At 36.7% G+C, this 12,880-nt stretch overlaps 1 protein-coding gene across 4 annotated transcripts in view; it reads left to right on the top strand.

Annotated features, from left to right (window-relative positions):
* Window positions 1–12,880, top strand: part of Myo5a (myosin VA) — a 203,258-nt gene that overhangs the window by 88,680 nt on the left and 101,698 nt on the right. For all 4 annotated transcript variants that reach the window (XM_071608272.1, XM_071608271.1, XM_071608270.1 and 1 more), the window contains exons 5-8: window positions 720–876; window positions 9,485–9,628; window positions 11,992–12,073; window positions 12,702–12,809. In XM_071608272.1, the coding sequence (XP_071464373.1) occupies window positions 720–876; window positions 9,485–9,628; window positions 11,992–12,073; window positions 12,702–12,809 (491 nt within the window). The remainder of the gene's footprint in view (window positions 1–719; window positions 877–9,484; window positions 9,629–11,991; window positions 12,074–12,701; window positions 12,810–12,880) is intronic.

The raw sequence follows: 12,880 nt of genomic DNA, 5'->3' as shown, positions 1-12,880 counted from the left end.
TGAGCAAGTTCATCCTTAGAGTTTTTGAGTTATTATGTGAATTAAATAAGATGTCATATTAGTCTTTGAGTTCTGAAGTTAGTCCTAGGTAAACACTAGATAGTCTCTGTACTATTATTAACAGGAATAGTATCCCAACTATGACTATGGCTTGATGTATTTAAATGAAATCAGTCAGCAGAATGGATTATTTATTTCTCCTCTGGTGATAAAGGTATTTTATTATGAGCTGGAGTTTGTGGGAAACACTACTTAATGGATTGTTAGCTAATAGATAATTTGAAATATTTTAAATGGTTTTGTAATTTTAATTAGATAGATATTTTTTCTAAATTTCTCAATGTTTTCCTTTCTGTGGCTTCAGATAGTATCTCCTTTCTCTTTTGAGGTAGTTGACAATAATAATTTAAGATACTCAAGAAATTCTCTGGGAGTAAAATATGTTTGATTTGTGCACACTTACAAAAAATTCAGAGAATCTGTATTATGGATCCATCTTACAATGTGAGACTAAATTTATGGTATATATCTTCAACCTCTATTCATTTTTAGTTTATAAGTAGTAATTTTTATTAGGAAATAGCATTCTTGTATTTCTTTCCATATAGCTGCATGTAGCATCCAGCAGAAATTTACTGTGCTTCATCAATGAGACTGGAGTAGAAATAATCACATTCAGAAGCAGGCAGCACTGGCAATTACTCTTTTTTGTTTTACAGAGATGAGCGAAATCAGTCCATCATTGTAAGTGGAGAGTCTGGGGCAGGAAAAACAGTCTCAGCTAAGTATGCCATGCGATACTTTGCAACTGTAAGTGGTTCTGCCAGTGAGGCCAACGTTGAAGAGAAGGTCTTAGCCTCCAACCCCATCATGGAGGTAAGACAGCAGTATCCTGGGCTTTCGAAATATATTCTGTTATTAGGAAACATACTGAAAAAACTAATTGATATGTCAGATAATCAGGGGCCTCCCAGCCATTAAAATTAGAAAAATACCTTTCTACATGTTAGTAATACATCCGAGAAAAGTGAAAATTATGTAAGGTGATTGAGTAAAGCCCAGCCATCAAAAAATCTGCTTTAATTCAAAATCTTATATTTTTAACCTACCAATAGAATTGTTGCCTGTGATAACAGGTAGCAGTACTTTGTTTTCTAAAGTTTCTTTCTGTTAGTTAATTGATCGAACCTATTGTTCTGTGTACCAGAAGTACAAGTTACTTATCCCCTGCCTCCTGAGTTATTTATGCTCTTTCCAAAACATAGGGTTTACTATGTTCAAGCATGAATGAACTTCATTATTTCTTTATTCAGAGTTTATTTTCTGTGCTTAGTCTGACCTATTTGGCTTTAAATTTAAAGTTTTCCCCTAATTTGAATTATAAACTTAAACCATAACCTCATAAACATTTCTTCCTCTTCTTTCTTCTTTCCTCCTCCTCCTCCTCCTCCTCCTCCTCCTCCTCCTCCTCCTCCTCCTCTTCTTCTTCTTCTTCTTCTTTTGTTAATCACATAACACAGATATAGGTTAGTAAAAGAAATTCAGTGATTATAAGTTCTTGGTAGTGAAAACCAATGAAAGGACAATGTGCTTTCAAAAGTCAAATACGTATACAAGATAGAAATGACTATGCCAAAGAAAATATTTTATTTGAATGTAATTTTAAGAAAGTTATAGTTTTGTAAGAAAATGAGGAAAAATAAGTTTTGTTAAATGGACAGAAATTAGTTTGGACATACAGAAACAAACCTTGCTATTTAAAAATTCAAATGGGTATTTTTTTTATACCTATTTTTTTCCTTTGTCAATCCTTATTTATCACCTAAACACAGATGGAGTTAAAACTGGCGTGGTGCACCTGTGGTACAAGTGGTTTTTGCAATAATCTGTCCAGAGGTAAATTGTGCCTGGTTTGCAGTGCTGTGTGTGTCACTTGAAAACACAATGCTGTGAACTTCGTCTATACAGGATTGCTCTCCAAGATATGTTGGGGAAGTTGAGAGGCCTCCAAGGCTGGTATGCTATGGAAAGAAAACTGGAAAAGTTTTCTGAAATAAATTGGATAGGAAGAAGCAGATGTTTGTGCTAAAAGAAAGTACTGAGCTCGGCACAATGGCACACACCTATAATACTAGCTATTTGGGAGGCTGAGGCAAGAGGATTGCAAGTTTGAAACTAGCCTCAGCAATTCAGCAAGACTCTATGTGAAAATCTGAAATATAAAATATATTTTATCTGAAAATAAAATATAAAAAGGGATGGGGATGTAGCTCAGTGGTGAAGCACCCCTAGTTCCAATTCTTGGTACCAACAAACAATTACACAAAAAGAAAATAGTGAAGATTTTAAGCAAATTAAGATTTTCAAAGTATTTAGCTCTGTATGTAGTGGTGGGTATTACTGACGTTATTATTAGGTAAATAGTTTATGGAGCCAGCTTTTTTTTTTTTGATCAGAAAGCAACAATGCTTTGTTTTATCATGACAACATACTCCTAGTATTTGGCAATAGTTCAGGCCATTCTAGTCCCTAATGTTAGAATATCCTGAAGTCTTTATTGTGATAGCATTAGGAAATTCCATGTCTTCTAGGTTAGACCACATAAAAGTATGATTTGGATTTGTCTTGGAGACAACTTAATCCAGAATGAGCCTTTTAGAATGTGTCAAAAGATGACCTCTGGGCTGGGGATGTGGCTCAAGCGGTAGCGTGCTGGTCTGGCATGCGTGCGGCCCGGGTTCGATCCTCTGTACCACATACAAACAAAGATGTTGTGTCCGCCGAGAACAAAAAAATAAAAATATTAAAATTCTCTCTCTCTCTAAAAAAAAAAAAAAAAATGACCTCTTTCAAAAAAACAGCCATATTAATGTTTCTATAGTTCAAGTTTGAGTTGTATGAATAGAAATGATATTAAAATTTTAGAATGGACACAGGGACTACTTTTTAATAAGCAGTTATAAAGAATTTGTCCTGTTTACTGGGATGAAAAAAAATAAATAAAGTGATCCAATAATTGATCCCTTCTTTCTGTACTGTCATTTAATCTGTAGGTATTTGGGCTAAGAAAAATTTGGTAAAGAGAGAACTAATTTTCAACAACTATAAAGAGAGCATCTCAGTTTGTGAGGCTCTAAGCAAAACAAACATACAAAAAAAGACTTGGAGCTTAAGATTGACAACAAAGGGTCTATAGTCACTAGAAAGAAAAGCATATAAAATATTGAATATGAAGCCTATAAAGTTTATAAGTTTAAGACTGACAACAAAGGGTCTATAGTCACTAGAAAAAAAAGCATGTAAAATATTGAATATGTAGCCTAGAAAGTTTATAGGTTTAAATGTGCTGTAAGACTATGTCTCTATATTAGAGCCCATTACTGTGATATCAAGAAAGGAATGTTCAGGTATCCAGTGATCTGCAAAAACTCCTTGGTGGGATAATGGGCATCCTGCACATAGTTAACAACATGACCCAGTGGCTAAAGGGATTTGTTCATTATCCTTTAGAAAGCAAACACCTTGTCCTAAAAATAGTCTCCTTTGGCAAAATGTAAATGATGTAGCAAAATTATTCTTTTTGCTGTTTTATAACATGTTTTTTCTCTTGGAAGTCTTTTTTTGTATGTTTATTTTGCAGGTTACTTGGGATTGAACCCATGGGTGTTTTATTTACCACTAAGCCACGTCTCCAGCCCTTTTTATTTTTTATTTTGAGATGAGGCCTCACTAAATTGTTTAGAGCCTCACTAAGTTGCCTAGGATGGTATTCAACTTACAACCCTCTTACCTCCCAAGTCACTGTGATTATACGCCTGTGCCACTGTATTGGGCTCAGGTTTTGTGTGCGTGTGTGTATGTGTGTGTGTGATATTAAGAAGGGTAATAACATATGAGTACATGTCTATAATGAATTATATCAGACTATGTCAGCTCACATTGTAATTTTGCTGAAATGGTAGCTTCCAGTCATTCTTTTTTTTTTCTCTAGAAAAGCATTTAAAATATTTATCTAAGTTGTAGCAGTATCCTCATTGCCAAAACAAAATATGATGATATCTGCCCTCTTCCAGAAATTGAAAATACATTTTCTTTGACTGATCAGAGAATCTAGCATGATTTTAGCATGACTTTTTTTTAGATGTATTGCTACTGTTTGTTTTATTCTTTTAACACTCCACACTGTTTTCACATCTTTCTCTTTGCTATGGTTTTGATATACTAATATTAACAGAGGCTTTGCACAAGTGAAATCTATTGCTCTTATATGAAAAAAGTTGATTAAACATTTTACATATATGCATTATATAAATATTTGCTTTTTAAACTATACTATTTTTTTTTGCTTTACCTTAGAAAAATTTGAAGAAGCATAACACTTAAATCAGTAAGAAGACATGCATTTTAATTTTTAAGATTACATAAAAATGTAGCAGAAAGTTATATTGTCCACATTACACAGCAGATGCTTTGCAAGTTAGATACTACCATCAAAAATCAAAGCCAGAGAGCTGCCAACCACGCCTGCAAGGTAGGCGGGCCTGCGACCCACCAGCAGAACAGGCGCAGCGGCCTGCTGAGAGGCAGAGCCGCCCCCTCCCCCCCACGCCTGCAAGGTAGGCGGAACTGTGACCACCGAAGGAAAAGGCCCAATGGCCCGCGGAGGGGCAGAGCTGCCAACCATGCCTGCAAGGTAGGCGGGCCTGCGACCCACCTGCAGAACAGGTGCAGTGGCCTGCTGAGGGGCAGAGCCGCCCCCTCCCCCCGCTCCTGCAAGGTAGACGGAACTGTGACCACCCACAGAACAGGCCCAGCGGCCTGCTGAGGGGCAGAGCCGCCCCTTCCCCCCCTGCAAGGTAGGCGGACCTGTGACCCACCGGCAGAACAGGCCCAGAATTCCGCGGAGGGGCAGAGCTGCCCCACGCGCCTGCAAGGTAGGCGGACCTGTGACCACCAACAGAACAGGCCAGACCTGCAACCGACAGACAGAACAGGCCCAGCGGCCTGCGGAAGGGTAGAGCCGCCCCCCCCCCCCCCCCCGACACCTGCAAGGTAGGCGGACCTGCGACCCACCGGCAGAACAGGCCCAGCGGCCTGCAGAGGGGCAGTGCCGCTGCCTGCACCTGCAATGTAGGCAGAACTGCAACCACCGACAGAACAAGCCTAGCGGCCCGCAGAGGGGCAGAGCCGCCGCCTGCGCCTGCAAGGTAGGCGGACCTGCTACCGACCGGCAGAACAGGCCCAGCGGCCTGCCGGCGTGGTAGGCACATTGCCCCAATTGGAGGAGGGGCAGAGCCGCCGCCCGCGCTGGTGAGGGAGACTTTGCAACTATACAAGAGCAATATAAATATATAGGGGGAAAATTCAATAGCACAACAGTTTCACCAAGCAGAAAGAAACGCGAACAGTATGAAGAGACAAGGAAAGAAAGGACCACAAGCAATGCAGGTCAACTCAACATTAGAAGAGGTAATATCTGCAGCAGATGGAATGTCAGATAAAGAATTCAGGATATACATGCTTCAGATAATCTGGAGTCTCAAGGAAGACATCAGACAGCAAAATCAGACAATGAAAGATCACTTCAACAATGAATTACATAAACAAATCCAAGAAGCAAAAGATCAACTATACAGGGAGATAGAGGTTATAAAAAACAAACAAACAAAAATCCTAGAACTGCAGGAAGCAATAAACCAACTTAAAAACTCAATTGAGAATACTACCAGCAGAGTAGAACACTTAGAAGATAGAACATCAGACAATGAAGACAAAGTATTTCAGCTTGAAAAGAACATAGACAGCTCAGCAAGACTGTTAAGAAACCATGAGCAGAACATCCAAGAAATATGGGATAACATCAAGAGACCAAATTTAAGAGTCATTGGGATACAGGAAGGGATAGAGTTTCAAACCAAAGGAATGAGCAATCTATTCAATGAAATAATACGAGAAAACTTCCCAGACTTGAAGAATGAGACAGAATCCCAAATCCTAGAAGCCTACAGGACGCCGAATGTGCAAAATCATAAGAGACCCACACCTAGACACATTATAATGAAGATGCCCAACATACAGAATAAGGAGAGAATTTTAAAAGCTACATCACCCTGATTCCTAAACCAGACAAAGACACTTCAAAGAGAGAAAACTACAGACCAATATCTATAATGAACCTAGATGCAAAAATCCTCAATAAAATTCTGGCGAATCGGATACAAAAACATATCAAAAAAATTGTGCACCATGATCAAGTAGGATTCATCCCTGGGATGCAAGGCTGGTTCAATATACGGAAATCAATAAATGTTATTCACCACATCAATAGACTTAAAAATAAGAACCATATGATCATCTCGATAGATGCGGAAAAAGCATTTGACAAAGTACAGCATCCCTTTATGTTCAAAACTCTAGAAAAACTAGGGATAACAGGAACATACCACAATATTGTAAAAGCAATCTATGCTAAGCCTCAGGCTAGCATCATTCCGAATGGAGAAAAACTGAAGGCATTCCCTCTAAAATCTGGAACAAGACAGGGATGCCCTCTCTCACCACTTCTGTTCAACATAGTTCTCGAAACACTGGCCAGAGCAATTAGACAGACGAAAGAAATTAAAGGCACAAAAATAGGAAAAGAAGAACTTAAATTATCACTATTTGCAGGTGACATGATTCTATACCTAGCAGACCCAAAAGGGTCTACAAAGAAACTATTAGAGCTAATAAATGAATTCAGCAAAGTGGCAGGATATAAAATCAACACGCATAAATCAAAGGCATTCCTGTATATCAGCGACAAATCCTCTGAAATGGAAATGAGAACAACCACTCCATTCACAATATCCTCAAAAAAAATAAAATACTTGGGAATCAACCTAACAAAAGAGGTGAAAGACTTATACAATGAAAACTACAGAACCCTAAAGAGAGAAATAGAAGAAGATCTTAGAAGATGGAAAAATATACCCTGCTCATGGATGGGCAGAACTAACATCATCAAAATGGCGATATTACCAAAAGTTCTCTATAGGTTTAATGCAATCCCAATCAAAATCCCAACGGCATTTCTTGTAGAAATAGAGAATGCAATCATGAAATTCATATGGAAAAATAAAAGACCCAGAATAGCAAAAACAATGCTAAGCAGGAAGTGTGAATCAGGCGGTATAGCGATACCAGACTTCAAACTATACTACAGAGCAATAGTAACAAAAACAGCATGGTACTGGTACCAAAACAGACGGGTGGACCAATGGTACAGAATAAAGGACACAGAAACCAATCCACAAAACTACAACTATCTTGTTTTTGATAAAGGGGCTAAAAGCATGCAATGGAGGAAGGATAGCATCTTCAACAAATGGTGCTGGGAAAACTGGAAATCCATATGCAACAAAATGAAACTGAATCCCTTTCTCTCGCCATGCACAAAAGTTAATTCAAAATGGATCAAGGAGCTTGATATCAAATCAGAGACACGGCGTCTGATAGAAGAAAAAGTTGGCTACAATCTACATACTGTAGGGTCAGGCTCCAAATTCCTCAATAGGACACCCATAGCACAAAAGTTAATAACTAGAATCAACAAATGCGACTTACTCAAACTAAAAAGTTTTTTCTCAGCAAAAGAAACAATAAGAGAGGTAAATAGGGAGCCTACATCCTGGGAACAAATATTTACTCGTCACACTTCAGATAGAGCCCTAATATCTAGAGTATACAAAGAACTCAAAAAATTAGACAATAAGATAACAAATAACCCAATCAACAAATGGGCCAAGGACCTGAACAGACACTTCTCAGAGGGGGACATACAATTAATCAACAAGTACATGAAAAAATGCTCACCATCTCTTAGCAGTCAGAGAAATGCAAATCAAAACCACCCTAAGATACCATCTCACTCCAGTAAGATTGGCAGCCATTATGAAGTCAAACAACAAGTGCTGGCGAGGATGTGGGGAAAAGGGTACACTTGTACATTGCTGGTGGGACTGCAAATTGGTGCAGCCAATTTGGAAAGCAGTATGGAGATTTCTTGGAAAGCTGGGAATGGAACCACCATTTGACCCAGCTATTCCCCTTCTCAGTCTATTCCCTAAAGACCTAAAAAGAGCATGCTACAGGGACACTGCTACATCGATGTTTATAGCAGCACAATTCACAATAGCTAGACTGTGGAACCAACCTAGATGCCCTTCAATAGATGAATGAATTAAAAAAATGTGGCATTTATACACAATGGAGTATTACTCTGCATTAAAAAATGACAAAATCATAGAATTTGTAGGGAAATGGATGGCATTAGAGCAGATGATGCTAAGTGAAGCTAGCCAATCCCTAAAAAACAAATGCCAAATGTCTTCTTTGATATAAGGAGTGTAACTAAGAACAGAGTAGGGACGAAGAGCATGAGAAGAAGATTAACATTAAACTGGGATGAGAGGTGGGAGGGCAAGGGAGAGAGAAGGGAAATTGCATGGAAATGGAAGGAGACCCTCAGGGTTATACAAAATTTCATACAAGAGGAAGTGAGGGGAAAGGGGAAAATAATACAAGGGGGAGAATTGAATGACAGTAGAGGGGGTAGAGAGAGAAGAGGGGAGGGGAGGGGAGGGGGGATAGTAGAGGATAGGAAAGGCAGCAGAATACAACAGACACTAGTATGTCAATATGTAAATCAATGGATGTGTAACTGATGTGATTCTGCAATTTGTATACGGGGTAAAAATGGCAGTTCATAACCCACTTGAATCAAAGTGTGAAATATGATATATCAAGAACTATGTAATGTTTTGAACAACCAACAATAAAAAAATTTTAAAAAAAGTATAAAAATAAATAAATAAAAGTTAAACTTAAAAAAAAAATCAAAGCCAAATTTTACTTTCTCAGGTTTCTGAAAGAGGCATTTAAATTGAATAGGTAATACTTATCCTCTGATAATAAGAAGTCCAACTGGACCTTTGTTGCTGTAGGATGGATGAGATGAGAGAAACTTCCAGTTTCTAAAGAAACCCTGAACATAAGAGCAACATTTCCAGGAAAATATTAATTTGGCTTAACCATCTCATTTATACTAAACTAAATTTTTCAAGTAATCAAAATCTTGATGCTTAACTCATAAGGCTTGTATTTTGGTAACTCCCAACCCTACCCCATTCTTTCTTCACTGGAATGAATGTATGAATGTATGGAATATGAAAATCTCCAATTGCTGGGATCAGGTTTACTGTTCTGAAATTCATTTTTGTGAGAATAACAAGACAAATAAGAATGATTAGTATGTATTTGTATTGTTGTGCAGTGGGCAAAGCATTCATCTGTACCTGCAGGGGCAAAGTTGGTTCTGTACTTAAAAGAATCATTTTTAAATATTTATGTTCAATTTTCTTTTTTCTATCCCTAAATAGACGTTGTAATTGTCATGTCATGAATTGCACTTCTAAAAATCTTAATTTTTTCCCTTGCTTCTTAGTCTATTGGAAATGCTAAAACAACCAGGAATGATAATAGCAGTCGCTTTGGGAAGTATATAGAGATTGGTTTTGATAAGAGATATAGAATCATTGGTGCCAATATGAGAACATACCTTTTAGAGAAATCCAGAGTGGTGTTCCAGGTAAGCTGGGCATGTACATATGTATGTATACTTATGTTAGATTGCCACATAATTGCAGAGCTCATGCTTGCTGGAGTGGAATAAATTTTGTTTCTAGACACTCTCAAGAACACATTGTGATAGTATTCCTGCAAACTATGCTTGGACTAAAGCATGTAAAATGGTGCCTGCAGGGGCAGAATACCCCATAGACTTACAGTCTTTGAGCGCTGATGTAGATTTAATAGTTTTGACTTTTTTCTACAGATGTTTGTTGAAAAGTCTGCTTACGAAGAGGCACTATTAGTTTAGTCTTGTCTCTCTTCTTTCCCAATTGATGAGGAACAGATTGACTTATGTCTACAAGGAGTTACAGCTTGAATTCAGCTAAGAAAAAAGTTATCTTTGTCCTTTTTACTATATTTTTTCTTAGAATATTATATTGTTTAGATAGAAAAGTGAGGGATTAAAAATCTTTATAACTCAGTTGTGAACTATTATCAAAAATAAAGTTGATGAATTTGTGCAGAGTTTGTATTCACATGTATGCCCTTAGTCCTTTTGATCTGAAAGGGCAAAATACTATACATTTGCAATACTAGCAGATGTATATTTACAGGCATACTAAAGGAATGTATATTTATCATTAGCAAGCTCCTGGTGACCTACTATATCCCTATGTTATCAGATCTGTAGTTTCAGTATCCCCTTTAATTGGACGCCCACTGCATAGAGAGTCAAATACTGCTGGCACTGCCAGGTATCAGGGTCCACAATTTCCATTTTCCAAGCCTGTTATGGCTTAGAAAGTTATCTGGGACATACCAAAAGTCACACATTGGGGAAGCCTGCATCTACAATGGCTTTGACTTTAGGGTTGTGCCTCATTGATGACTAACTAAAATATAATACTGAATTTATATAATAAGGCACCCTTTACCATTGTTCTAATATCTAAATGCACACAGTGATTTTCTTGCATATGTAAATACTTCTACAGATTTTTGGGAAAACTGTCTAGTTTAGTAGCCTGAAGAACGAATGAATTTGAATGAGACATAGGTAGATCTAAGAAAAGATTGAATCCAAATAGTAAAGATTTGATTGATATATCATTAAAGGTGATGTGGATAGGAAAAAAACATCCTTGGTCAGTATGTTGGCCAAAGGCTAGCAAGGCCTAGTACAAAATTATAAGGCCTAATCTGTATTGTCTTGTCTGGAGACAGTGTAGTCATTCTAGCTGTTCTCCTAGTCTCTGGGGATAGAATATTGAGAAGGATCTATGAAAATGAATCTCATAGTCAGAAAAACCAAATTTGATATTGTCTCTCATTTACAAAGATGATCAGAGCATTTCTGCAGACCCACCTGCTTTCCTAGTTTTTGTACACTGAACAACCTGATCTCTTGCCTAATTATACTTATAATCATTGGTATGTTGGTATTTTGTTCAGTGTCTTCTGTCCCTGTAATAATAGACTTTCTATTAAACCAGGTATCAGTTTACTTTGGGCATCAAACCTAGCCTTGACCTTATTAGTACTAATCTTTTTCTAACAGAATGCATTGCAGAATTCAAGGATATGATAATGTAGTATTAGGATTATATTAGTATTCAATTTTGTATGTATAGTATTATTGCAACTATATTTCTAGGTATGTATGTTAAAAAACTCTCAGAAAATATTAAAAATTGACCTTAGAATTATAAATGATTTATTTTCTATTTTGTAAAATAGTTATCAGTTTTAAAATATATAAATAAAAATGTTATGGAGGATAATATAGCATGTTTATGGATTTCTTAGAAGCAACTGCAGAAGATGGTCCTCTCTAAAATATGGCAAAGATGGGATTATTATTTTTCAAAGAGTTGGGAAGATCACAAATATTTAGAAAAAGTATTGAGTACTGAAAAAACAGAAGATTTAGCTTCCCTCAAAAGCACTGATCTCTTATGACTATAGCCATTTATCAAGCTGTTTGCTAGTTCAAAAGGCATTACTCTTGGATATTTTCGATTGAGTGTGAATAATACATCTACATATACATATACACATATAGATTCCATCTATTTTATTTATTTACTTTTATTTTTTTAAGAGACTATCTTACTATGTTTCTGAGGCTGACCCCAAACTCCTGATATCAAGCAATCCTGTGCCTCAGCTCCCCAGTAGCTGGGACTACAGGTGTGTACCACTGTGACCAGCTTACATATAACTAAAAACCATAAGGTTTAACAATCATAAATAAGTATCAGGAAATTTGGTAAGGACAATTTATTTCATTGAGAAAATTAAATATTAAAATTGAATTTTATGAGAATTTTCTGAGTTTTAGATCAAATGTTATAATTGAAAACTCTTCTTATTTTAAAGGCAGAAGAGGAGAGAAACTATCATATCTTCTATCAGCTTTGTGCCTCAGCACAATTGCCTGAATTTAAAATGCTGCGATTAGGTATGAATATGGCTCTAGACTTATTATATTGGTATTATTTTCGTTTAATACCTGAGTTTCCAAACTAACTTGTTAAAAGAAGTTTATCTCATACTGAAATTTTTATGGATAAAAATGATTTTTAGAAGTCTGCAGTTGGCTTCAGAATGACCCATGGGGTGCGGAAGAAGTGAGTAGTTGTATAAATAGAACAGGATTGGCCTTGGTGTGATGCTTATTAAGATGAGTGATGAGTATGTAGGGGTTCATTATAATAGTCTCTCTACTTTTATGTACGTTTGAAATTTATCTTGAATGAAAGAAAAAAATTTTACTAGTTGGAGGCCTATAGGGTTTCTGATAAGGGAAGTAAAGTGTTTGAGGAAATTGTCATAGCATGTAAATTGGAATTAAACCTTTGGGAAACTACTATACATTTCAACAATTAAGATAAATAAGTCATAAACATAGTTTTGAGTTTTAAATTAAAATATGATTGAAAACAAAAAGGAATATATATACACACATATATATATAATCTCCAGACCTGGACACTTAAATGTTATACACTGCCTTCAATTCAGAGTGATCATAAGGGTAGAAGTCAAAGCTCTTTCTCAGACTGCAAAACTATTTTCCTTCATTGCAGGAAATGCAAATAGCTTTCATTACACGAAACAGGGAGGTAGCCCAGTGATTGAAGGAGTGGATGATGCAAAGGAGATGGCACACACCAGGCAGGCCTGCACTCTACTAGGTAATGTAATTTTATTCTTCAGCTCTTACAAGCAATAGTGTTTTGTTTTTTCTTTTGGTTGTTGTTATTGT

Source organism: Marmota flaviventris, chromosome 2 (genome assembly GCF_047511675.1).
Source record: "Marmota flaviventris isolate mMarFla1 chromosome 2, mMarFla1.hap1, whole genome shotgun sequence".
NCBI lineage: Eukaryota > Metazoa > Chordata > Mammalia > Rodentia > Sciuridae > Marmota > Marmota flaviventris.
Note: the sequence above shows the minus strand (reverse complement) of the source record. Positions and strands in the feature narration are given on the sequence as shown.